The sequence below is a fragment of the Corylus avellana genome, chromosome 1 (assembly GCF_965113065.1).
Source record: "Corylus avellana chromosome 1, dhCorAvel1.hap1.2, whole genome shotgun sequence".
NCBI classification, from domain to species: Eukaryota; Viridiplantae; Streptophyta; class Magnoliopsida; order Fagales; family Betulaceae; genus Corylus; species Corylus avellana.
Window position 1 is genome coordinate 1718660 of NC_142490.1, and position 24890 is coordinate 1743549.

Consider the following 24890-nt stretch of genomic DNA (forward strand, 5'->3'; position numbering starts at 1 on the left):
AACACCAATTAAGGTTGGATTATTACTGCATAATATAATGGAATAATATAATTTTTAATATTAAACTAAAAATGGGCTTAAGGCTATGTTTGAACAAAGGCTATTCACATCGGTTAAACCACATTTTTATCTCATTCTATTGATGTGACTGTACTAATCAGTCCTTAAGTATGAGAAGAAATTTTATTAAAACTCACAAACTTTTCACGCGTTTTGAAATTACTTGTCCACAATTTAAATACTCTCAATTTATAATATCGAACTTTCAATTTTTTGCAACGTTTCCATCTGTTATGATTTTTTTGTTAAATATTGTTAAAATACTCATGTTTTTTTATTTAAAAAATAAATAAACTATACAAATTTAGGCGTAAGTATTTTTGCAAATTCTGACCACTATTAAAAATTAGTTTAGAAAAAATACAACGGTTCATAGTAGCGAATTTATTCATTATAGCCAAGTATTGCGAGGGGTTTTAGACTCTATTGAAGAATACATCCAAAAGGGGAATTAGGATGCGGCACTATACTCAGCAAAATAAAAGAAATGGCATGAGAGGGATGTGTTCTTGTCACCCAAATGGTAATTTTAAAACTGGTTGTAGCAGAAGCCTTGGGTAGATGTAACAGAGTTTAACAGTGATTTAGTGCTACAAAGAATATGTTTAGAGGGTAATGTAACAGCAGCTCATCATCTCATCATCAACAGATTATTCTTTCTTATATTGCATACGTGTATATAAGTTAGTTTAGTTTGTTATATCAGCTAGTTAGTTATGTAAGTTGGAAACGTTATGTTGTTAGAATATATTCTGTTATTTGAGTTGTAAAACAGAGTATATAAACTCATGTATCACTTTGTATTTCAGCAAGTTAATAAGATCAGTTTATCTTCAATTTCTTTCTTTCGTTACAATTTGATATGGTATCAGAGCTTTTCACTTTGTGAAAGTTCAGTTCATCAATGTCGATCCCAGTTTCCTCGATTCCTGAAGCCATTCCCATTTCTTCTTCCCATTCATTACATTTCTCTCTCAATGATAATCCCTCCAGTCATTACTATCTGCATAATGGTGATAATCCAGGGTTATTGTTGGTTCCTCAACCATTAAATGGTGAGAATTATAACACTTGGAGCCGATCCATGACAATGGCTCTCTCTGCAAAGAACAAGTTGCAGTTTGTTGATGGAACTCTTCCTCACTCATCCACTCTTAATGAATCTGAGTTTAGAGCCTGGAAGAGGTGCAATGATACAATATCTTCATGGATTGTTAACACTGTATCGAAGGACATTGCTACCAGTATAATCTACATCAACAATTGCCAGGATATGTGGCTGAGTTTGAAGGAAAGATTCTCACAGAAAAACGGACCACAAGCTTTTCAACTTCAGAAAGCTATCTCCAGCTTATCACAGGATAGCATGTCTGTAAGCTCTTACTTTACTCGTCTCAAATCCCTCTGTGATGAATTCAGCAACTATAAGTCTTTTTCTCCATGTACTTGTGTTCCTGCATATTCATGTGGTAGCTTGAAATCTGTCCAAACATTTTTTGATCAACAATACGTTTTCCAGTTTTTAATGGGGCTCAACGAGTCTTTTGCTCACATCAGAGGTCAAATCCTCTTGATGGATCCACTTCCTTCAATTAATAAAGTGTTTTCACTAGTTGTTCAAGAAGAAAGTCAAAGACAAATCTTCATAGGATCCATGACTTCCAACCCTGCAGCCTTGATAACCAAATCTGTCCCCACACAGCAGAATAGGTTTCCTAAGCAGATGACTCGAAGGGATAAACCAGTCTGTACTCATTGTAGCATTTCTGGACATACCATTGATAAATGTTACAAGTTACATGGCTTCCCCCCTGGATTCAAATTCACAAAGAGACCTTATTTTTCCCCAAGCTCAAGTGTAAACTATGCTGCTCAGACTCATGGAGAACATTTTTCTGCAACTCCACAAGTTCCTCAGCTGCCAATTACAGTAGAACAATGTCAAAGGCTTCTGGAATTCTTGCAGACAAATCCTCATCAAGCTTCCGCCAATCAAGCAGGTTCTTTACCTGCTCCTCAAGACCACCTTTTCTCTCAGGTTTCAGGTAACACTCATGCTTTCAATATTCAGCACTCTGTTTTTCATTCAAACCTCAACTTACCTAAACTCAAACCAAATCCGACAGATACTCCTTGGATCATTGATACAGGAGCTACTGATCACATGGTTAATTGTATTTCTTTGTTTACAACAATTACATCTACTATATCCACATCTGTCAAACTACCTAATGGTGACTTAGTTCCTGTTACACACATAGGCACGATTAGAATTTCAGATCATTTCATCTTGACCAATGTCTTATGTGTACCATCTTTTTCATGTAATCTCATTTCTGTAACAAAGCTCATCAAACATCTTGGTTGCTGCCTCATTTTTATTAACTCTTATTGTTTCATACAGAATCTAATCACTTGGAAAACGATTGGAGTGGGTGAGGAAAAAGAAGGGTTGTTCCATTTGATTCAACCTGCAAGCAAGCTTTCTGCAAACCATGGTGTTAATTCTGCTATTCTCAAAACTCCTTCAACAGACATATGGCATTTTAGGCTAGGTCATTTGTCTAATTCTAGAATAAACATGTTGCACAATTCAGTTCCTTTCATTTCTGTTGATTCAAATACAGTCTGTAATATTTGTCCCTTGGCAAAACAGAAAAAGCTTCCTTTTCCTATTAGTAATAAAACTTCAAAGGCTCCTTTTGATCTCATTCATGTTGACATTTGGGGTCCCTTTTCTCAGCAATCCACAAATGGATCACATTACTTTCTTACTATTGTGGATGACTTTAGTAGATATACTTGGGTTCATCTTATGCATCAAAAGTCCCAAGCTAGAGTTTTTATTCAATCTTTCTTCAAACTTGTAGCAACTCAGTTTAATCTCAAGATAAAAATCTTGAGATCAGATAATGGTGCAGAATTTCACATGGAACATTTTTTATCTTCTCAAGGAACTCTACATCAACTCAGTTGTGTAGAGACACCTCAACAAAATTCCATTGTTGAAAGAAAACACCAACATTTACTCAATGTTGCTAGGGCTTTAAGGTTTCAATCTCATTTACCTCTTTCTTTTTGGGCAGATTGTGTTTTAACAGCAGCTCATCTCATCAACAGAATTCCATCTCCTTTATTGTCTAATAAATCTCCATTTGAATTGTTGTTTTCTAAACTTCCTTCTTATTCTCATCTAAAAGTCTTTGGTTGTCTAGCTTTTGCCTCCACCTTATCTCGAGATAGACACAAATTCCATCCTAGAGCTACTGCATGTGTGTTTCTAGGTTATCCTCTTGGTATGAAAGGATATAAACTTTTAAACATTCATACCAATTCTGTTTTTGTATCTAGAAATGTGGTCTTTCATGAACATATTTTTCCTTTTGCATCAAAAGAATTTTCTTTCCATTCAGATGTTCATTCAAATGATGCAATCAATAATTCTTCTTGGTTCAATAATCTTCCCTATATCAGTGATGATACTTGTCACCATTCATCTCCTATTATAGAAGATCAGTTGCATGATGATCACTCCACTCATGACATAGTTTCTCATGATTCTCATGATCATCATCTATCCTCTCCCAACATTAATCATCAATCAGATTCTATAGCAGAATCATCTATCATCCCCAACAGAACCCTTAGGAAATCAAGCCGCACCAGGCAAGCTCCTAGCTACTTGCAGAATTATCATTGCCAACTTGCTTCTTCCAATACCACTTCATTTGATTCTATGGTTGGATTTTCTGATGACACTATAATTGATAATGATAATGCAGGTATCCCATATTCCCTTTCTTCTGTTTTGACCTATGACCATCTTTCCCCTTCCCATAAAGCATTCAGTTTATCTCTTATTTCCCACAAAGAACCAAAATTTTTTCATCAAGCTGTCAAGTTACCTGAATGGCGTGAAGCTATGCAGGCAGAACTTGATGCTTTGCAAACAAACAATACATGGGTGTTAACCTCTCTGCCCCCCGGTAAGAAAGCTATTGGTTGCAAGTGGGTGTATAAAACCAAGCTCAAGGCTGATGGCAGTATAGAGAGACACAAGGCTAGGTTAGTGGCAAAAGGGTATACTCAGAGTGAGGGTTTAGATTATCATGAAACTTTTTCTCCTGTTGCCAAACTTACTACTGTTAGATGTCTTTTAGCTATTGCAGCAGCTAACAATTGGTTCCTTCACCAATTGGATGTCAACAATGCCTTTCTCCATGGAGAACTTGATGAAGAGGTGTATATGACTGTTCCACCTGGTTTTTCCATCAAGGGGGAGTCACAAGTGTGTAGATTGACAAAATCTCTATATGGTTTGAAGCAGGCCTCTCGTCAGTGGTTTTCTAAGTTCTCTAATACACTGGTTGCTCAAGGTTTCATTCAGTCTAAAGCTGATTATAGTCTTTTCACTAGACATGAGGGTTCAGTTTTCATTGCCCTTTTGGTTTATGTAGATGATATTGTATTGGCTAGTAACAACTCTGCAGCCATCAACCAGTTTACTTCTTCTCTCAATGAGAAATTTAAACTTAAAGACTTGGGGAAGTTGAAGTTTTTTCTTGGCTTAGAGGTAGCTAGATCAGATAAAGGAATCTCTTTATCTCAACGGAAGTATGCATTGGAGATCCTTGAAGATTCTGGTTTATTGGCTTCTAAACCATCTAAATTTCCTATGGAACAAAACCTGAAAATTTCTAAGGATGCTGGTTCCTTATTGGCAGATCCAACTAGCTACAGACGTCTCATTGGCAGATTGATTTATCTCACAATCACACGTCCTGATTTAGCTTATGTGGTTCATACCCTCAGTCAGTTCATGGATCAACCCCGGCAACCTCATTTAGATGCTGCTCAAAGGGTGTTAAGGTACCTAAAGGCTTCTCCTGGTCAAGGGTTATTCTTTCCTTCTTCATCAGACTTTCAGGTAAAAGCTTTTTGTGATGCTGATTGGGCTGGCTGCTTGGACACTGCTTGGACACTCGAAGGTCTATCACTGGTTATTGTATTTTTATTGGTGATGCTTTAGTCTCATGGAAGTCCAAGAAACAACAGACAGTTTCCAGATCATCTGCTGAGTCTGAGTATAGGGCTATGGCATCCACTTGCTGTGAGGTTACCTGGTTATTCAGCTTACTTAAGGATTTACAAGTTCTTCATCCACAGCCTGCAGCTCTTTTCTGTGACAGCAAGGCTGCAATTCATATTGCAGCTAATCCAGTGTACCATGAACGCACCAAGCACATAGAAATCGACTGTCACCTTGTCAGGGAAAAGATTCAACAAGGTGTTATACATACTTTGCATGTTTCTTCTGCTGCCAACTTAGCTGATATATTTACCAAACCTCTTGGTTTTGCACAGTTTAGTGCTTTGCTGTCCAAGATGAACATACTCAATATTTTTCATCTTGAGGGGGAGTAACAGCAGCTCATCATCTCATCATCAACAGATTATTCTTTCTTATATTGCATACGTGTATATAAGTTAGTTTAGTTTGTTATATCAGCTAGTTAGTTATGTAAGTTGGAAACGTTATGTTGTTAGAATATATTCTGTTATTTGAGTTGTAAAACAGAGTATATAAACTCATGTATCACTTTGTATTTCAGCAAGTTAATAAGATCAGTTTATCTTCAATTTCTTTCTTTCTTTACAATTTGATATAATGTTTTCCAAAAAGTGAATATTGTGAAAGGTTATTGGACAAAATTAGAGTAGATATGGACAATTAGTGAAGGATACCCAAAATGCATTGAATATGTTGCAAAACTATCAAGTTACTCATGCCAATTGAAAAGCAAATTCTAGTGTGCATAGTCCGCCAAAAGCAGCAGTCGAACAAGTTATAAATGAGGTTTGAATTGAAGAGCTTTCTTGTTATATATGTGACATTGTTGTATTAGAGCAATACATGCTTTCTTATTGATTACTAATGAAGTTCAATTTTTTTTAGAGAATTACTTATTATTTAATTATTTAATTAATATTCTAATAATATACTAACAATTTTTTCCTCTCTAATATTATTTACGTAGTTCCCTCTCATATAATCTGTTTGTTTATTCCATCTTATTAGGTTAGAGACCTATTGATTCTTGGCTCATTATAATAACTTTAGTGTCGGATAATATTTTATAAAGATGCTCATTATAATTTTATTGCATGTGGGTGCCAGATAACATTTTGATAACTACTGAATTTCTTACTCACATGGTGTATTTTTTAATATTCCATCATCACTGTTTTTAATTCCTTTTTAAATTTCCTACTGATTGCTGATACGGGCAAAAGTCCAAAACATGTTAGGGATTTGATGGCCGTGTTCGTTTGTTAATTACTCTGTTCGTCTTTTGATTGTGATGCCTCAATCTTTCTTGCTTTTCTTTTTTTGTTTTTTTGTTTTAATTTGTCTGCTCTGCCATAAACCATTGGTGGGCACTGGGCAAGGGAAACTATTGCTTCAGCAGTTGCCAAGAGGATGGCTATGGTGCCTGAACGTGCCAAGCTCCATATTGTCATGACCGCCTGGCAGATTGGATATGCAGGGAACCATATCATTCTCAGAACTGCACTTAATATGGGTGTAAGCAAGCTGGTTTTCCCACTTTATCGGAACATCGTCGCGCTGCTTCTACTACCTCCCTCTGCATATTTTTTAGAGTAAGCAAGCAGTTAAGCTCTATCAAAATCTTTTCTTTTTTGGTTCTAATTCCTCTGAATTCTCTGATCTTCTTTGTATACATAGGAAAGACAGGCCACCGTTGACTACTTCTCTTTTGATACAATTCTTCCTCCTCGGATTTATTGGGTATATTATATATATGATCTTTCATGAAGAAATCAGTCATATTGCTTGGAAATCTACGTTTGCCTTACAATTTTTCTTTTTTGGGTACGTACCGGCAGGATAACATGTAATCAAGGATCTTATCTTTTTGGGCTGGACAACACCTCACCATCCTTGGCTTCTGCTATAGAGAATGCTATTCCTGCTGTAACCTTTCTCATGGCTGCGGCACTCAGGCAAGCAATCATATATCACTCAATATCTTGTCTCCTATAAATCCTGATCATCTTGCTGATTGGTTGGCTGCAGGATTGAGCAAGTGAACTTGAATAGGAAAGATGGTATTGCTAAGGTGCTTGGAACTCTTGCTTCTGTTTCTGGAGCATCAGTCATTACCTTTTACAAGGGACCAGCCATTTATACACCAGATTCACGTTTACACCAATCACATATTTTGGTTTCATTAGGAGATGATGCCAAGGGGAAGAATTGGACCTTGGGTTGCGTCTATCTGATTGCTCACTGCATATGTTGGTCCGGTTGGATTGTGTTACAAGCACCCGTCTTGAAGAAATATCCGGCTCGGCTTTCAGCCACCTCATATTCTTGCTTCTTCAGTGTTCTGCAGTTTCTGGCAATCGCAGCTTACTATGAGAAAGACCCCCAAGCCTGGAAGGTTCACTCCGGTGCTGAAGCTTTCAGTATTTTCTACACGGTTAGTAAGTGAATCTGATAACCACATATTTCTGAATCTTGAAGAGAAACATCAAGTGATGTTTCGTTAAACAGTCAGACCCCTCACAACATAACCTGCTAATTTCTTATTGGATTTGTGTTGAGTTCGTGATTTGTATAAAAAATTGTCAGGGCTAATCACAAGGTTGTTAAGTGATAACCATGTCCCTTGTGACAACATTATTCTGGTGAATTTCTTATATACTGATGCAATCTTAATGGAATGACATATATAGCAGATATTGGTGGTTGCAGGGAATTGTGGCTTCAGCATTAGCATTTGCAGTGCAAACGTGGGTCATTGACAGGGCCGGACCAGTATTTGCTTCAGTGTATCTACCTGTACAGACCTTAATTGTAGCTGTAATGGCATCTGTTGTTTTAGGCGAAGAATTCTACTTGGGAGGGTGGGTCTCATCACCCTATCTAATCTTCTTCTTCTTCTTCTTCTTCTTCTTCTTCCTTGAAACTTTCTCTGCAAAAAATTATGTTATCATCTTGTTGGAGAGCAATCTCAGGCTCAAGGGAAAGTCTAGCAAGTGCTTGGCTTAATCTTGAAGCTTTTAGCTTGGTTGAAATACAGTACTTTTTTTTTTTTAGGTGACTCTGTAAAGGATCCACTTGACCCTCTTTTGAGGTGCATTTGAAAAAAAAATAGCTGTCTGAAAACGTGAAAAATATATATATATATATATATATATATATATATATATATATGTTTTTAAACCGTATGCAAGGGCTGTGTGGATCTTAAAAATTGTATGTTTTTTAAATTGCATAAACAACATTCTTTTACATTTTACTAAATGATTAATTACGTCTTTAAAAATAGTGTTTTAGTCACCGCATTTTGAAATTGTTATTTTTCAAACAGTTCGTTTTAAAACCCTAAACCAAACAGATTGGAGCCATATGCTTTTATGTTAACAACCAGACTAAAATATTGGATCACTTAAGCATATTGGTTGTAATATTCCCTTGATCCCTGTCATATATATATATATATATATATAATGTTCTTTGTTTTATTGTGCAGGTTGATTGGAGCAGTATTGATTGTGGCTGGACTATACCTTGTTGTGTGGGGAAAAGGTGAAGAGAGCAAGTTTTCAGAAGAAAAGGCTGCAATTCCCTCAGTGTCTGAAAACAATCAGAGAAAAAACCCTTGCAAACCTTCTCTCATCCAACCATTACTTAGTTTTGAGAGTGATAACTAGAAAAAGCCTGCATTTCTTGTACAATTCAAAAGCTTTCATCTTTACCTTACAAATTCTTCTAAGAATTTTTTTGGTGGTTGTTCAAGAAACAGAATCAAACATAGATAAAAATAAAATGGCTTGCATTATAGCTTAGTTGTATTATCTATTGATTGGGTTAATTTCTTTTGCAAACGAGTATCATTGGTCAAATTCGGCTGATCAATGCACTTCAATGACGTGATTTAATGGTGGCATACATACATTGAGGGACAAAACTTTCCAAATTGTCAAATTCTTAGACTTAAGCCTGCATAAACCTGTGGCTGCGATGACTTTTTTTCGGTAAGTGGGGCCTAATTTGTGTCATATCCAAGTTATCTTACTCATCCATCAATGTCAATGTCAAGTTATTTTGTATAAATTTATATTACATTGTTCGGTGGGCATCTATGATGCACGACAAAAAGAATAGACCAGAACTGTAGAAAAACTAATAGAGCTCAGCAGTCACATGATGCTTACTCTCCCCTGCCAACAACCATTGAACCAGTAGAATTAGCCTTTTCATGTCTGTGGGATAACTCCACATGCACCCATGTCCATTTTCCCCTGTGCCCCCGCCCTTATAAAACATTAATTAATGGAGATTTGATTTTCACTGCACTTGGTCATGATTATCTGCAGTTAGGCTATTATTTGAATACTTTTATGGAACGATAAATTTACCACATATTTTAGCATTTTTAAGAAAAGCTTTACTGTCCTATAAGCTCATGATCCAAGTCAATTTAGGATCATCTCTGCAGAGTAAAGTTGAAAGCACAGCCTTCAACCTGGTTTCCCACCAGACAGCTATAATAGTGCAGATCTTTTTCACCTTCTAGACGAAATTTTAATGGACAGAAGCCACCAATTATATATATAACATAACTTCTTATTTGTTTCTCAAATGCATTCCTCGATGACAAGCTTTTTACTTGTACACCGCAGAATTCAAATAAATTAAAATTAAAACAAAATCCAGCCAAAACGAAAAGGTATACTAGGGGAAGGGAAAGAATGACTCCTAAATCATATGGGTAGCCTCATTATGCTTCTTCTTCAGGATAATTGTACCTATTATGCAACCAAAGAGAATCTGCAGCAACTGCATTGCTATCCTGGTTACAGTGCCAAGTATATTGGGCATGAGTCCGATTTTTAATCTCGAGAACCGCGTGCCGAAACTTGCTTCTTGAAATGCGGAATAACTTGGTTGTGGTCCTTGTGGATAAGTAAAACTACACAAAACAAAAGTGATGTGCTAATGAGTAGGAAGACATTGGTGCTACTGAAAATTATCTGAGATAAGATGAATGAGGCACCTGTTGGCAATGCCTTCAACATTACCACCATCACCAATGGTAATGTATATTGGTGAAGAAGGATCCTTTACTGGAGTGCTCAGTCCATTTGTTATGTTGTACTTAATATTTGATATTTACATTGAAAACAATTTAGAAAAATTAAGTTATTGATTTGTATATTAGCATTTGGACAAGACATTTTAAGAGTAAATGAGAACATAAGCTTACAGTTCTTTCATAGGCATGAACATGACCAGAAAACACAATATCCACTTTGTTTTTAAAAAACCAGGATTCAAACTGCACTCTCATGCTTTCCCCTATACAGTGGTAGTTGTTACTGTTATACAATGGTGAGTGAAGAAGAACAATAAGCCATGGCGTCTCAGCTCGGTTAACCATGGTGAACTCCTTTTCAAGCCATTTGTATTGAGGAATGTATTTACCTGTACACAACAGGACATACCAAACTATCATCATGCCAGCTTTGTTTCTAACATTATTGGATCCTTATTATGCGATATATAGAAAGGACAATGATGTATGGAGTGTCTGGCCCTATTTTGGGAGGAGTTGTGAAGGAAAATGGCCCGTTGGGAATGGTTAAAAGATCAAAGATGGTTGAAAAATAAATAAATTATATAATTTTTTGAGAAATGACTATTGTTAATTTTTTTTTTCTTCATATTTTCTCTGTCCTATTCTGCAAATTTAATAGATTAACTATTAGATTTATGGACTCATGTGAACCTTATACAAATTCAATAGTGAATTCATCAATTCACTATAGAGATAGTTGAAAAATGAATAAATTCTATCATTTCTTTGGAGATTTTATTATCTCAACATTTATCTGTTCTTTTTCCAAGTAGCTAGTAAATGTGATGAATGTTAAAAGAAATAATTGTTGCCAATATTTTTTCACATATTCTCTTACAAATCAACTATTAAATTTGTGGACTTATGTGGACCCCACATAAGTCAATGGTAGACTCTACAAATTTAATGGTATCACTATTCAATTTGTAAGATAATATGGGAAAAGTGTCGGCAAATTATTAACACTAATCATTTCTAAAATGTTAAATTGATAAATATGGAAGAAATAATTAGTGTCAATAATTTGCTTATATTTTATCTATATTATCCTATAAATTTAATATATCAACCATTAAATTTGTAAGGTATACCATTGACTTATGTGGAGTCTACGTATAAGTTTACAAATCTAATAGTTGATTTGTAAGAGAATATATAAAAAAAAAAATTGGCAAATTATTAACACTAATTATTTCTCTAAATAGGATAAATAATAAAATTATAAAATCTGAACTAATCGAAATCTTTGTGGGCTTCCAAACAAGCTTGGACTTCGAGTTGTGCGAGCCGAGTATGAATTAGAAAGCAAAACAGAATTGGGTTGGAAATTGTGGGCTTCCAAACAAGCTTGGAAACTAGAAAGGAAACAAACAGTATGTTCCATGGTGGATCCCCAACAGGCAATAAGTGCAGGAAAATATCCTGGTTGGCTATAAAAATCCCCTCTCTAAACAAGCCCACACAACCACTAGACCGGACAAAATCTCATTTTGACCGCCACACTTCAACTACCAGCGGCCTCTACGAGGAAACACAGAAATCTCTGGCTGGTAAAGCCATCGCTCAGCTTTGAAACAAAGGTATTCTCTTCCGATTTTCAAGAAATATGACACGTATTTGAAAGAAATCTAAATGGGTATCTAAATTAGTGCAAAAACTAGGACAATTTCTTCATTTTTTTTTTTTTTTTTGTGTCTTTTAGTTGTGATTCGAAAACGTTGTTGATTTTGCGATTATAATTTATTGATGTCGTTTGGAATGTTGTATTTGTAAATTTGTGATGATGGGTTAGCTTCAGATTCTTTTTGATCTGACTTAAAAGAAAGTTTGCTAACTTAATGTTGTTGCATATAGAAATTTGGGTGCTTAGATAAGGGTGGCCCTTGCTTTGTGAAGATATAATCATATGTGTCGCTTTTAATCACTCCTAATGCAGAGGCTTTATGTAAGTAGGCAAAATTTTAGGTGCGAAGTAAGGGAATGCTATGATTGGGAAAGTTTTGTCTACTTTTCCTCAAAGGATTCATGTTCAACTGAGTAGGAAGGAGGATAGTTTGTTTATTGGATCTGGGTTGGAGTTTCAGACTTGAAAAGTGCACTATGCAGAAGAACCCAATTTAAGATAATTGCTAATTGCACGTTGATAGCGTTATTCCCTGATTTTATGTGCAAGCTGAGAGGTCATGCAAAATGGATGCAGTGCTAAGCTTCCATATTAATCATAAATTTTCTTCAGGATTTTAAACTTCGATTGGAACTTGAATGTGATTACTGATTATGTAAAGTCAAAGACTCAAAGGGATATGTAAAATACATGGAAGAATTTCAAATTTTTTTTTTTTTGATAAGTAAAGCATTTGGTAAGAAATTTTTTCAGAATAATACTTCAAACTAAATTCACATTTTGCATGACCTCCAGAAATCTTGCTTCTGTTAACTCGTTGTTGAATGGTTAAAGACGAGTGGAAGATGTTACATTTGTATTTTTGGCATCTCATAGTCTTTATGGACGAATAGTTAATTTTCTGCTGAGATATAGCTGTCTGTTTGAGGCAGTAAGGCTGTCTTTTTCTGGCGATTGAAAATTTTAGGAGGTTAGAGACTTGTTTTGCTGTGTTTTGGAGAGAATTGAACTTTAAAGGTCCAGAAAGCTTTTATATATGTATGTTATGGAGGAATCATTTCTTCTTTTTCTTAGTGGTAAGTCAGACACGCACTAAGTGGATTTTGATTGCACGACCTCACCCTTCATCTCACTATCGCGGTAGGAGAAAGTGTCATTTTTTTCACTATAGCTCATGCCATTTTGCAGATTTTAGCCGTGGAAAAAGTTCATTTTTTATTTCAGATATCTATCTTTTTACTCTTCACATAGCTTTGTGGTTGTCTATGTACTTTCACAAGTATCTAATGTGCCGAGACATTTCAGCTTGCCCAACTTTGCAATGGAAGCAGATGCAGATGCTGAGCACTCCGTGATGATCGAAGGAAGTGTTTCACCAACTATGCAAATTGATCCAAGAAGAGCTCGGTTCCCATGCTGCGTTGTGTGGACGCCCCTTCCTATTATTTCATGGCTGGTTCCTTTCATTGGCCATATTGGCATATGCAGAGAGGATGGAGTGATCTTGGACTTTGCAGGGCCCAACTTTGTGTGCGTTGACAATTTCGCATTTGGATCAGTGACCCGCTACCTCCAACTTAGCAACGAAAAGGTGTCTACTGGACTTTGTATCTTACTTAATGGTTTGGATCCTTTGCAATCATCTTTTCTACAATTCGTGCCATCAACAGTGTTGTACCTGCTGGTAACATGGCCTGCCTTAAGTGTTGTGGGCACCATAATCATTGCATGCTTTCTCTGAGAAATGACTGCAAGACCCCTTTTCACCTTTATTCAGTGCATTGTGCTGTAAATCACATAAGCTGTCAGCTTGTGACAATTGTAGAAAGTAGTAATGCTGTAGCAGCTGCACTTCTTATCAAGATGCTTATCAGTCAGTTTTTTGGTACACTAATGCTCTTTAAAATTCTTGCAAGCAGTGTCGCATTTCTCCCCATCCGTCTTCATACAATAGTGAAGATGGGTACACACAGGATGATGCTGAAAAAGACTTATTGACATGGGATGATGCATTAAGAAGGAGCACTCAGGACTTCCAACACCGATCTTATAACCTCTTTACTTGCAATTGCCACTCTTTTGTGGCGAACAACCTAAACAGGTTAGGGTTTCATTCGGGTGGATGGAACGTCGTGAACCTTGCTGCTCTCATTTTCCTCAAGGGCCGTTGGGTGAGCACAGCATCCATGGTGCGATCTTTCTTACCATTTGTTATAGTATTCTCTCTTGGACTTGCATTTGGGGGGTTGACCTTCCTAGCTTACTTGGCCTTTTTCACCTGCTTTATAGTTGGTTGGTTTCTTCTTGGTACTTACTGTTTTAAAAATTTGATCCAGTTGTAGAATCTCTTGTTTAACTATTTCATGTATAAAAATTGGAGTTCCAACAGATGTGTTTTGATTAAGATATTTGTATGTGCGAAATTGCTAGAGAATATTTTGACAGCTTAAGTGAAGTGGTTTTTGAAAGCTTGTGTCGGGGGGATCATACTCTATCAGTGTGCACTCTCAAACATGCCATAATCTCCCATGAGTGATAGATTCTCATGGTAAATGATGGCACCACTGCATCTGTAAAAGGATGCCGTTGTCCACAGTTTAAATCACTTATGGCACCACAGTTTCATCTCCTTTGCTCCCTGTAGCTTGATCATGCCATTTTCTACACTGGAACTGTCATAACTTTTTTTTTTTTTTTTTTTTTTGCTTTTTTGACATGTCCACACAAGAAAATGGAGATGGAGGATTCGAACTAGTGATCTTCGCTTCATAAGACGTGATCCACAACCAATTGAACTATCCTTTAAGGGACTAACTGTGTCATAACTTTTACATGGTTGATCGAGAAAAAAAAAAAAAAAAAAAAAAAAAAACAAACAAACTGATGGACTACCAACAAGAAGGCCCAAACAGTAAATATAGTGCTTGGATAAAATACAACTAAATAATTGAAAATTGGTCTAAAATTGACCCAAGGCAATTATAGTGCTTGGATAAAATACAACTAAATAATTGAAAATTGGTCTAAAATTGACCCAAGGCAATTTTTTATGCAGACCAAAGAGGAGCCTGCTTGAGAAATTTTTTGCAACTGCAACTAATCTCTATGAAAGCTATCCTCCATTTTATTTCAAAGTCTTGTCTTACCTTCTAATTAATTTAGGGTAAATGTATAATAATAAATCTTTTGAGTAAACATGTATTTGGCGATCACTCTCTTAATTGATTTTAATTACATAGCTTTGTCGTGGATTTAAAATGACTTCTTCCATGTGTTTTCCGTCCCATAAAATGAAGCCCGATAAGCCATATTAGCATTTTTTTTTTCTACATCATTTTAAAATAATAATTATTTATTTTATCAAATACTAAAAAGTTCAAATTTTTTTTTTTTTTTTTTTTAAAAAAAGAAGTATTTAACAAAAGAAAACTATATCTTTTCTTTATTCACTTGAAATAGAATGGATGATAATCCTGACTACATCAAGATAATGATAAAATCTCAATTAATATAATAAAATCTCAATCATTGATGTAGAATCTCACCGAGAAAATTAAACTAATCTGACCGCTGAAATTACGAGGTATATACCATAGAGTGAGGACCTTCCTTTTACAGATGCCACCATTAAAATTCACCGTTGACAGCTTGACTTCCGTCATTTACGTGTTGCATGAGAATCTTCGTACGAGGCACGTTGTCTTTATCTTTGATGGTAAATCTCGTAATTAAAGTACAACCTAAGGTCCAGTTTTCTAAGGATACCGGCCGTGTTCCTTATTTATGGTAGTAATTAAAGAGAAGAAACCCATAACGACACGAGGCGTTTCGTTTTGCGTGCAGTCCGTTTGTAATCGGAGAAAATCTTTGGGAAAATAGAGAAAAGAGCTCGATAGAAATGGCAGCAGAGGAGGGACAAGTGATCGGTGTGCACACCGTCGAGGCCTGGAACGAGCATCTCCAGAAGGGCAATGACTCCAAGAAACTGGTTCCTAATTTTTTTCATTCTAAAAATTTCTGTTAATGTTTTATTTTTTTCTCTTTGATTTATATATCAAATATGTATTGGTTTGTTGGAATTTTAGGTTCTGAATAATGGATCTGGTTTGGTTTTTTCTTGATGGCTTAGTAGCCTACACTGATCTGATAAACTCTTGGAATATTAATTAATTATTTATTTTTTTAATTATTTCCTTCTAAATCGGTGTATATCTGTTTGTTTGAGTTTTTAAAAAATACCCTAAGTGGGTATACGCCGCCACCGCTGAGCTGGTCGGTGGCTGCGCGGCTACACCGAACTCTTTTTTTTTTCTTTTTAATTTTTTAAAGAAAATCTACCTTTGTTTTTTTAATTCAATAAATGTTGTAGAGACCAAATCTAGTGTTGTTTGTTCGGTGTGGACCATGTCTTTCCCATTAACTTTTATTTTATGCAGATAGTTGTCGACTTCACCGCTTCTTGGTGCGGACCATGCCGTTTCATCGCACCGTTCCTGGCAGAGCTGGCTAAGAAATTGCCAAATGTCACATTTCTTAAAGTGGATGTTGATGAACTCAAGGTAATATAAACTCAAAAATGCATTTGAAATATCTGGAATTGGTTTTGGAAAACATCTCCATTAACATTGTTAATGTTTTTTTAAAAGAAAAATAAGTGTTTTTCTATGACATAAAAGTATTAATTCTTTTTCCATTTAAAGTCCAACAAAACCTTAATTTGTTTGTGATTATGACCAGTCGGTTGCTCAAGATTGGGCTGTGGAGGCAATGCCAACGTTCATGTTCCTGAAAGAGGGGAAGATTGTGGACAAGGTGGTGGGAGCGAAGAAAGATGAACTGCAGCAGACAATAGCAAAGCACCTGGCCACTGCTTAATACTTAATAACCCCCATGTAGCTAGTGATTATCTTCACTCTTGCTTAATCTGGACTGAATCTCGTTTCTTGCTTCTACTTATATTGCATAACATAATTTAAAAAAAAAAGCTTTTATCATGGTTTCTCTGATGCTTCCTTCTTTCATGAAGAATGGCTACACTTGTATGTGTTTAAATATGGTATACAACTATGTTTCTTATGATGTTTGGTGATATGCCATGAATGTAGTTTGTACAATGACCCATGACACAGGTGTACTTTAGTCATGAGCTTCATCATTTTCTGTGTCCTCTTGTAGTCTTGAGTTCTCCTATTCTTATATAACTTTAAAAATTAGTATTGAATTTGTTATTCATCATAACTAATAATTTTGGTTTATTGATAATAATTTTAAAAAACACGAATGAGTACTCTAACCCTCTTATCATTATCCGAGTCCAATCCTTTGGTATAAGTTTACGTTGAAGCCCATGTTGGTGTCTGTTAAAAGATGTTTGTTGGTATAAGTTTACGTTGAAGCCCATGTTGGTGTATATTAGAAGATGTGTGTTGGTGAATGTTAAAAGCTGTTTAAGATTGCGTTGAGAAATAGAACTTTTGAATCAAAAAGTATTTTTTGGCAAAAGCTTCATTTTTTAAATTTTTGCTAAAAGTGCGTTTTAACAATTTTTTAAGTTTTTTAACCTTTAAAAACACTTTCAATTATTTTTATCAAACCGATATTTTTTTCTTCAAACAGATTTTTTAAGTGTTAAAATGCACTTTTAAACCTTTTAAACGCGCATTCAAACAAACTCTTAGTCTCTTATATATATATATATATATATATATATATATATAAGATTATTATAAAAAGTTCTTTGGCATCCATTCTATTAAACTAACATATGCATTTTTTTTTTTAAAAAAAAGATGTCAATTTAATAGACTAAGTTAAAAAAACTTTAATTTTGGGCGAAATTCCTTCGACCTAAATTGGGAAGCAAAACCGCCCTTTTTTCTCTGGAATGATTCATGGTAGCAACAACAAATTATTAGTTTGGTACAACATGTCATCCAACATATACTGCCATTGACAAAGTGAAGAAAAAAAAATGAAACCACCAGGAAGTAAAAAGATTGAATGGACTTTAGATTGAGTAACTGCAGAGAAAACAATGGCCATACTAGGATCCGCTCCCAACATGAACCCTAACTGGGGTATGATTTTTCCCCACTAATACAAACACAAATGTAAACCACACTCTTAACAAATTACTTCTTTTCCCAGTGCCCATTCCCGGTTAAAAGGTCGGGGACCGGGGCTTGAAATTCACCTTAAGGCCCGAGTTGTCGGACCCCGGGAATTCACAAACTCACCCGCCTAACAATCACTATTTTACCATTAACCCCTCTTAAATTAAGAACTAATTGCCTTTGGCAACAACCACTTTGGCCAGAGCTACAATCCGACTATGCACTCGACCTAACAAACTAGAAAACCTTTGCCTGTACTACCTTTATTCTTCTTTGTCTTGCTTCTCTTGCTGGTAATATTTAGTTAAAGTCAGCTGCAACATTTAAGAGCAATTCTAGCCCTCTTTTACCTATTAAGTATTAACCTCCCCAATTTGTATTAGTCGTAGGAGCACAAACAGCTTCAACTGATAACCTCTTCAACACATTTGGACATGGGTCTTGCCCAAAGTTACTGTTGGATATGGTGACCGCACATCTCTGCTTCCCTATACACTTCTGTGGAAAGTGAAAATATAAACCGATTAAACATGATCAAAATAAGGCATGCATTCTACTAGATTCTGTCATACCTTCTCTAAGATAGAATATGAGGTAGGGGCATGGCATGTTCCTTGCTGGTAAGTTCCACAAGTTCCAAGGGGAGTTCCAAAGCTGGCAAATTTAATGGAAGATATGGTCTGCCCCCCACTACACCGCAGGTGAACCTTGGGTCTGTGGAGTTCTTCTGATTTTCCATAGCTTTCAATGTGCCAGTTCTTAATGGTTGGGTGGTACTCAGAGACCTCAGCACAAACAGTGGCCACTGATCTCTTGACAAGAGAAATACTTGAGGGATTCCCTCCAAGTTCCTCAAAGAGCACCAACAGATTTTGTGTTGGCTTCAACCAAGACCGAGGCACGTGGTACCTGAATGGAGAAATAATGTTCAGGGTTGAATAAGAAATTGTTTGTCTCAGTAAGCCATTCAATGCTCTATATATCATTCTCCAGCATTTCAATATTTATCATAAATTTCCTTGGAAGAAGTTACCATCGTTGGGTGGGTTTGCCACAACCAAGCTGACACTTTGGAGGTCTAAATGCTCCAGCATAATTGCACCCATTGCAATTACCGCTAGCAGATGCTGTCCAGTATCTTCCAATACTCTGCCCATTGATCCATATTTGACCTTTCCCCATACCCTCCATGTCCAAGGCCAATGGCTCATTTCCTTCAGGCGCATTGAAAAATGTCTGCCAGGTGAAGAGAGAAATTCAAATTTTCAATACCAACAGGCACCAGAACGTGGCATTGTATTTGCTTTGTTTTATACCTTATGCCAAGTCAACGGCTGTTGTTGCTGTGCAGCTAATGATCCCTGCATCCATTCCACAGAAGAAATTCCATTTGGAGAAACAAGATTCATAGCTTCTCCTTTTAGCCCTACCTGTTTAAGGATGCAGCTGTGAGGCTAAATTCCTTTGAATCCACACCAAATTAATCAAAAATTGGGAGAAAAGACATGGCTACCTGGTAGGTCCATTTCTGCCAGGACAAGTCCCACTTTCCCTGGTCAAGTCCATGCAGAGCAACTGGACCAAGGATTCCTGTATTCCATGTCTCGAAGTGACCACCCACATTCTTCAATGGGAAACAGAAAAGTTGAAGTCAGCATTTTAAGAAGAAAAGAAATAACCATGCTACCAAAAGTTAAAAGGTCTGTGCAATATGGTCAGAGTTTCAGAATCCAGAATCATTAAAATATTTGAATTACATCGATGATTGGACTAGGTTTGATATATAACCATCCAATACTAAGGAGCACCAAGTCTACCATATATGACTTGCATGATTTCAATAAAGCACCTAAAGATTACTGGTTGCTTCAAGATTGGTTAAGTCCATGAAGGGTTCCTAACCCTTTTCTTATCCTGTCTTGATTAATTTGCCGAGTTGCCCCAGTGATGACAAGTTATCTTAGGTTTAGCTAATTGTGTCCCATTAGGAGCGCAGTAGCAGAAACCACCTTCTGGATATTACATGGTTCCACAATACTTTTGTTCATCATTTACTTATCAAAAAAAACAATACTTTTGTTCATCACCTAATAGGTTCGAATATTACCAAGGTAGAATCACACAAACAGTGGAAATGGGAAAGGGAACTAACCGGCAAACCAACAGCAACACTCAGTAGTGCAATTCTGTTTGTTCCAGCATGCAGATTGACCTTGCCAGTATAAGTGAATCTCCTCATCTCCCTTGTCCCAAATGCAGATCCTAATATAATTTAATAATATATGTTAATTTTCTCATTGCTAATTCGATAAAAAGGCAATCCATGGGAAAGTAAATGAAATATGTACCTGAAAGTTGTCCGTTGATAAAGACATGGACAGCATGGCCTGTTGATTGAACAATGAGTGTGGGGAGTTCACCTCCACGCAGGAAGGATTCAGATTGGCCAATTTCAACACTGTAGGCATATTGAAAAGGAAAATGTTGTAATAGCAGGTAACGTAAGTTCTTTCGGAACATCCATTGAATTGTGTTCAGAATTAGGCACATATGCAGTGCAGTCCAACACTAAATATAAGTGCTATTTAAGTTACCAGTTTACATCGAAGGAACCAAGGTGGGTCACATGAAAACATTTTTCTCCTAGGTTTTTCATATTCACTAGTATTCCTTTCCACCGCTAGTACGGCAATTTCTATATTTAGGTTTCCAAGGGAGAGAATAAGATGAGAGTAGCAGGGTACAAGGCATCTTTGAGGTTCTGCTGTGCCAGTAGGTGGAAAAATAAAAGGAAACAGCAAAATGAACAGTCGTGTGAAGAGACATCAATTCTCTTCTCTGACAAATACTTTCCAAAGTGGTAGACAAAATCATTCGAGAAGCATTTATAAAGCATGAATAAGGCACTAAGATAATCGCCCTCACCTAGTTATGTACCACAGGTAATCGCTAGTGTCCCTTGTGACGTTTATCTGCTCTAAGAGACCAGGAACAGTGATTGTTGAGCTGTCATCCAGGGAAGAAAGATCTTCATCATAGCTCTCCCATGAGAGCATCTCAGCATTAGTTGGCAGCATTTCCATTTGAGATGTTTGAACTCCAACCTAATGGGGAGGAATGAGAACTAGTCAATACCTCAGAAAGTTCTACTTTTAATTCTAGAATGAAATAAGATGATAAGAGAAAAATATAAATTGTCTGACCTCAATTACATACACTAATGAGATCATAAATAAATTAAATAAATAAAATAAAGAAACCTTAAGATAGAAAATCCATACCTTTGCAGTATTGAAGACTACATTTCTGCAATCGGGAAGGATGCTGATGGACCAAGGAGGCAAGTTATAGTGCATGTTATTGAACATCACTTTTGCAGCTGACTTTGTATCATAGTTAGCAAGAAAAGCTGCACAATCTCCTGATTCTGACGAGTATACATGAGCCTGGTAAATGACAAAAATTGACTGCAGTCAGTGAACAATACTCAACCACACATCACCAGAAGCAGGAGTGCTTGAGAGAAGAAGTCAAAACCTGTTGAAAGCCACCTAACGAAGTCACAATAGGATCAGCTGAAATCAAAGCTCGCTCAGACATCTTGATTGCCCTATGAAGCTCTTTTAGATGACCATACTTTGGTTGCCTAATCAAACCTATCAAGTTTTGGCAGTAAGGCAGTTATATTTCTGAACTAGATGTGTGCAAATGCATTAATAAGAACGCTTCCTAGTTACTCAATGAACAAGTCAAACACCCTAACGGGGTTATATCTTTAGTTCCCATTGGCATTTGCCACCATATCCTTCAAGAAGGTATTGCTCAACAACCTGAACTACTAGGAAAATGAAAAGAAAAAAAGAATTTCACTCTCACCATATTCATCTATAGGAGCATCATAGTCATAGCTTGTGGTGATGAAAGGGCCCCCAGCTGTACGGCCAAAATTGGTGCCTCCATGGTACTGTTTTATACACAACATGGAGATACTCAAATTTACTATAGTAGGTTACAACGTCATAAAATTTTCATATCTTCAGAACAAGTGTTAAAGAAAGCCAACCATGTAGTAGTTAACAAAGGATCCTCCTTTCTGTATGAATCGAGCAACCGCAAATGCCAAATCCTGGACTGGCCGCTGGTGGATTGGACCACCGAACTCCGTGAACCTTAAAATATACATTAAGACAGTGAAATGGTGTACAATTCAGGTTACAGTAAACTTACAAATATGTAGTTAGAATGCAAAAAAAATGAACAATATATTCATGACATACCAGCCACTCCAAGCCTCTGTCCATATAGTGGGCTTGTAGGGTTTGTTGGGAGAGAATGAATCACAGTAAAAACCGTTGCACGTGTTTATCTGTCGCCAGTGGAGAGGAAAAAGAGTTTCTTAGACAACCAACAACCTCTTCTCACAAGATAGAATTATACATAAAGAGACTAATTTTGGGCACCATAATTTTTGAAACTTAGAACATAAAACAGATTACAACTAATTAAAATGTATTGTTAGCCAAAATGGCCAAAAAGAGTGAAGCAAAATTTAGGTCCGCCGGAAAAAGAGTGAGAGTGCTCACCAATGGATCTGGGGCGTCTTCTTCCTTGCACATCACCCAGGGGACCCCAGTTCCCAATTCAACAGCCATCTTTGCCGCCCAAGTCACATAATTGTAGCCAGTAGCCCCAAGTAACTTACTCTGTGCCCCATACTCATTCTCAATCTAAACAAACACGACTTGCACAAATCATTATTGTTATCTTTTCTTCATTAGTCAAATTTACTCCCATAAGAGCTGCATTTAATCTTTCTATCTTTCTCTCAAACAATTATAAAAACCTCCGTATAGTTTGCACATGGGTTAGTGTTTCAACACAAAGCCAGGACACAGTGTTGAGTAAATTTGCAGCCCCAAATGCAAAACATGACAGCACCATTTGAAAATGGAAACGCTCAAAGACCTAAAGCTTACCTGAGACAGTATGATGGGGCCACCCTGGGACTCGAACAGTTTTTCACTCTTCATCAGTCCAACAATCTTTTCAGTGAACCCTTGCATTGCCCTCTGCAACACCCATAAGTGTGTGCTTAATATAATTAACATTATACTAACAAGTAGTGAAGAATCCTGGAGTTTCTATATTCTTCACTGAATTTCCTTTTTCACCATTTGTACAATATAAAGCAGGGAGCAAAGGTTTAGAAAATGAGACCTTGAAAGGCTCATTGTCTGTTCTGAAGCTGATGCCTGGTACATACTTGAGCCAAACAGGAAATCCTCTGAGCAAAACAGAAAAATATAAAAATGAAAGGAAGATAGTCAGATCAAACCCTTAGGACTTGTAGAAAGCGAGAGAGACTGAATTTAGATCTAGAAAGGAAAAAAGAAAGTGGGTACCCAAAATTCCACTCTGCACAAATATAAGGTCCAATGCGGAGATGAGCATAGAGCCCTGCTTTTTGAATAGTCTTTATGAATCTAACCAAATCATTTCTCCCTTCGAAATTGTACTGAAAACCATTACAAAAAACAGAGAACACAGCACAATTTTCAGAGAAAAATTAGCTGAAGAGAAACCCGAGCAAAAACAGATCACGGGGTGTTCAGGAAATAAAGACGGCGAGAATGTAAAGTACATTGCCAGGAGTAGGCTCATGGACGTTCCAGAAAACGTAGGTCTCAATCACATCCAGGCCTCCATCTTTCGCCTTCTGTATCAGATCCTCCCACATCTACACGCAGCCCATATCCGAAGAAAATTACAAACAAACCCAATACACATTTCAACCAAAACACATAAAAACAGAGAAATGTGACGGTTGGTGTACCTCAGGAGTGCTCCTTGGGTAATGTATGGACCCAGAAAAGAGAATTCTCCTTTGGCCGTTGATCACCATGGCCTTCCTATCGTAGGTCACGCTACACTGGGTCAGCTGGGAACCCAAACCCAGTAGCCAGACCAAACAGAAGAATAAGAAGGACTTGGGAACCGAGTTACTTTCCATAGCTTTCTGTACACCAAGTTTAACAAAAGCTGGTTATGGTTTGTGAAATGCAGAGAGAGCGGAGAGAGTGAGAGAGAGGGTAATGGGATTTTGGTCTACTTCAAGAGTATGGTGGCGCAGCAATGGCAACAGTGTCCATTCGGTGCTTTGGACTCCACACTCAGAGGTCTCCGAGTCTCCGAGCAGAGCAATTTATATAAGTAATATATTACACAGTTGACAGCTTTCACTCACAGTCACATGTGGCGAGAGCCTTCACGTTTCGTGGCGGTGAGCTACCAAAGGAGTAAAACTAAGCCAGACACGCAGGGAAAAGGAAAGCTCATAAAATAAATAAATAAATAATAGGAAAAAAGGAAAACAAAGCAGTAAATTTAGGCACCTTTATACTATTCTTAAGTGAGAATGTGAGATTAATCTTAATGACAAAAGCTAGTAAAGTGCACTTTGTTAGTAATTATTTAGCAGCCGGGTGTCGGAAAGAAATTTAGACAGAAAATAAGAGAGACGTGCAACATTTGGATGTTTCAATTAGGTAAATCTTGCAGTTTAGACTGTTTGGAGCACCCAAGCCCAGCACCCCTTCTTCTATTATCTGCTTAAATTTCCTAGATTTAGATTCGGAAATTTAGAGGATAGTAGGATACTAATCCTTTGCTTAATCTATTTACCAAGAATAAATAATTCTGCTTAAGCAAATTAGCTTTGTTGTATAAATTGGCGCCAAAATTTTCATCAAACAGCGTGCTGTGTTTAATTTAACATAACTCAGTCTCATTATTTTGTAGATTTTAAAAATAATATAATTGGTTAATTGCATTCTTTTAGATGAACACTTTTATTCTAGTAACTTTATGCTTTTTGCACTTTGTTTTCCTTTCTTGTTGATGAACCATGTTTGGGGAGTAGGAAAA

General features: G+C 36.6%; 6 protein-coding genes across 10 annotated transcripts; 4 read left to right on the top strand and 2 right to left on the bottom strand.

Annotated features, from left to right (window-relative positions):
- Positions 1–964: 964 nt before the first annotated feature.
- LOC148587841 (uncharacterized) lies at positions 965–5484 on the top strand. Its single transcript, XM_088512429.1, has 4 exons — positions 965–2227; positions 2465–2690; positions 3474–5048; positions 5090–5484. Exons 1-4 carry the CDS (start codon positions 965–967, stop codon positions 5482–5484), a joined length of 3459 nt encoding a protein of 1152 aa, XP_088368555.1.
- An 826-nt stretch (positions 5485–6310) lies between these two features.
- Positions 6311–8930, top strand: LOC132171603 (protein WALLS ARE THIN 1). 3 transcript variants are annotated; one of them, XM_059582969.2, is made up of 6 exons: positions 6311–6723; positions 6809–6871; positions 6970–7086; positions 7160–7565; positions 7841–7992; positions 8622–8930. In XM_059582969.2, exons 1-6 carry the CDS (start codon positions 6542–6544, stop codon positions 8800–8802), a joined length of 1101 nt encoding a protein of 366 aa, XP_059438952.2. In that variant the 5' UTR covers positions 6311–6541; the 3' UTR covers positions 8803–8930. The 3 variants fall into 3 exon arrangements, with proteins under 3 accessions (XP_059438952.2, XP_088374793.1, XP_059438953.2); XM_088518667.1 differs by lacking the exon at positions 8622–8930 and having other exon boundaries at positions 7160–7569; positions 7841–7984; XM_059582970.2 differs by lacking the exon at positions 8622–8930 and having other exon boundaries at positions 7825–7984.
- A 942-nt stretch (positions 8931–9872) lies between these two features.
- On the bottom strand, positions 9873–11789 carry PAP25 (purple acid phosphatase 25). Its single transcript, XM_059584708.2, is given in 5 exon segments — positions 9873–10006; positions 10009–10064; positions 10149–10265; positions 10354–10576; positions 11765–11789. Coding segments are annotated over 5 exon segments (555 nt in total).
- RTH (RTE1-homolog) lies at positions 11682–14303 on the top strand. The gene is made up of 3 exons (XM_088513671.1): positions 11682–11809; positions 13159–13444; positions 13773–14303. Exons 2-3 carry the CDS (start codon positions 13175–13177, stop codon positions 14193–14195), a joined length of 693 nt encoding a protein of 230 aa, XP_088369797.1. The 5' UTR covers positions 11682–11809; positions 13159–13174; the 3' UTR covers positions 14196–14303.
- On the top strand, positions 14024–17027 carry TRX1 (thioredoxin H-type 1). 3 transcript variants are annotated; one of them, XM_088513681.1, is made up of 4 exons: positions 14024–14042; positions 15697–15841; positions 16290–16412; positions 16591–17027. In XM_088513681.1, exons 2-4 carry the CDS (start codon positions 15752–15754, stop codon positions 16726–16728), a joined length of 351 nt encoding a protein of 116 aa, XP_088369807.1. In that variant the 5' UTR covers positions 14024–14042; positions 15697–15751; the 3' UTR covers positions 16729–17027. The 3 variants fall into 3 exon arrangements, with proteins under 3 accessions (XP_088369807.1, XP_088369806.1, XP_088369803.1); XM_088513680.1 differs by lacking the exon at positions 14024–14042 and adding an exon at positions 15333–15568; XM_088513677.1 differs by lacking the exon at positions 14024–14042 and having other exon boundaries at positions 15671–15841; positions 16591–17026.
- An 809-nt stretch (positions 17028–17836) lies between these two features.
- BGAL3 (beta-galactosidase 3) lies at positions 17837–24231 on the bottom strand. The gene is made up of 19 exons (XM_059582095.2): positions 23800–24231; positions 23608–23703; positions 23369–23481; positions 23184–23250; positions 22943–23035; positions 22550–22693; positions 22244–22332; positions 22030–22135; positions 21843–21930; positions 21504–21622; positions 21248–21412; positions 20892–21070; positions 20315–20424; positions 20119–20228; positions 19480–19590; positions 19283–19396; positions 19000–19202; positions 18539–18875; positions 17837–18464 (listed from the first exon to the last, which is right to left on the bottom strand). Exons 1-19 carry the CDS (start codon positions 23974–23976, stop codon positions 18327–18329), a joined length of 2559 nt encoding a protein of 852 aa, XP_059438078.2. The 5' UTR covers positions 23977–24231; the 3' UTR covers positions 17837–18326.
- Between the last annotated feature and the right edge of the window lie 659 nt (positions 24232–24890).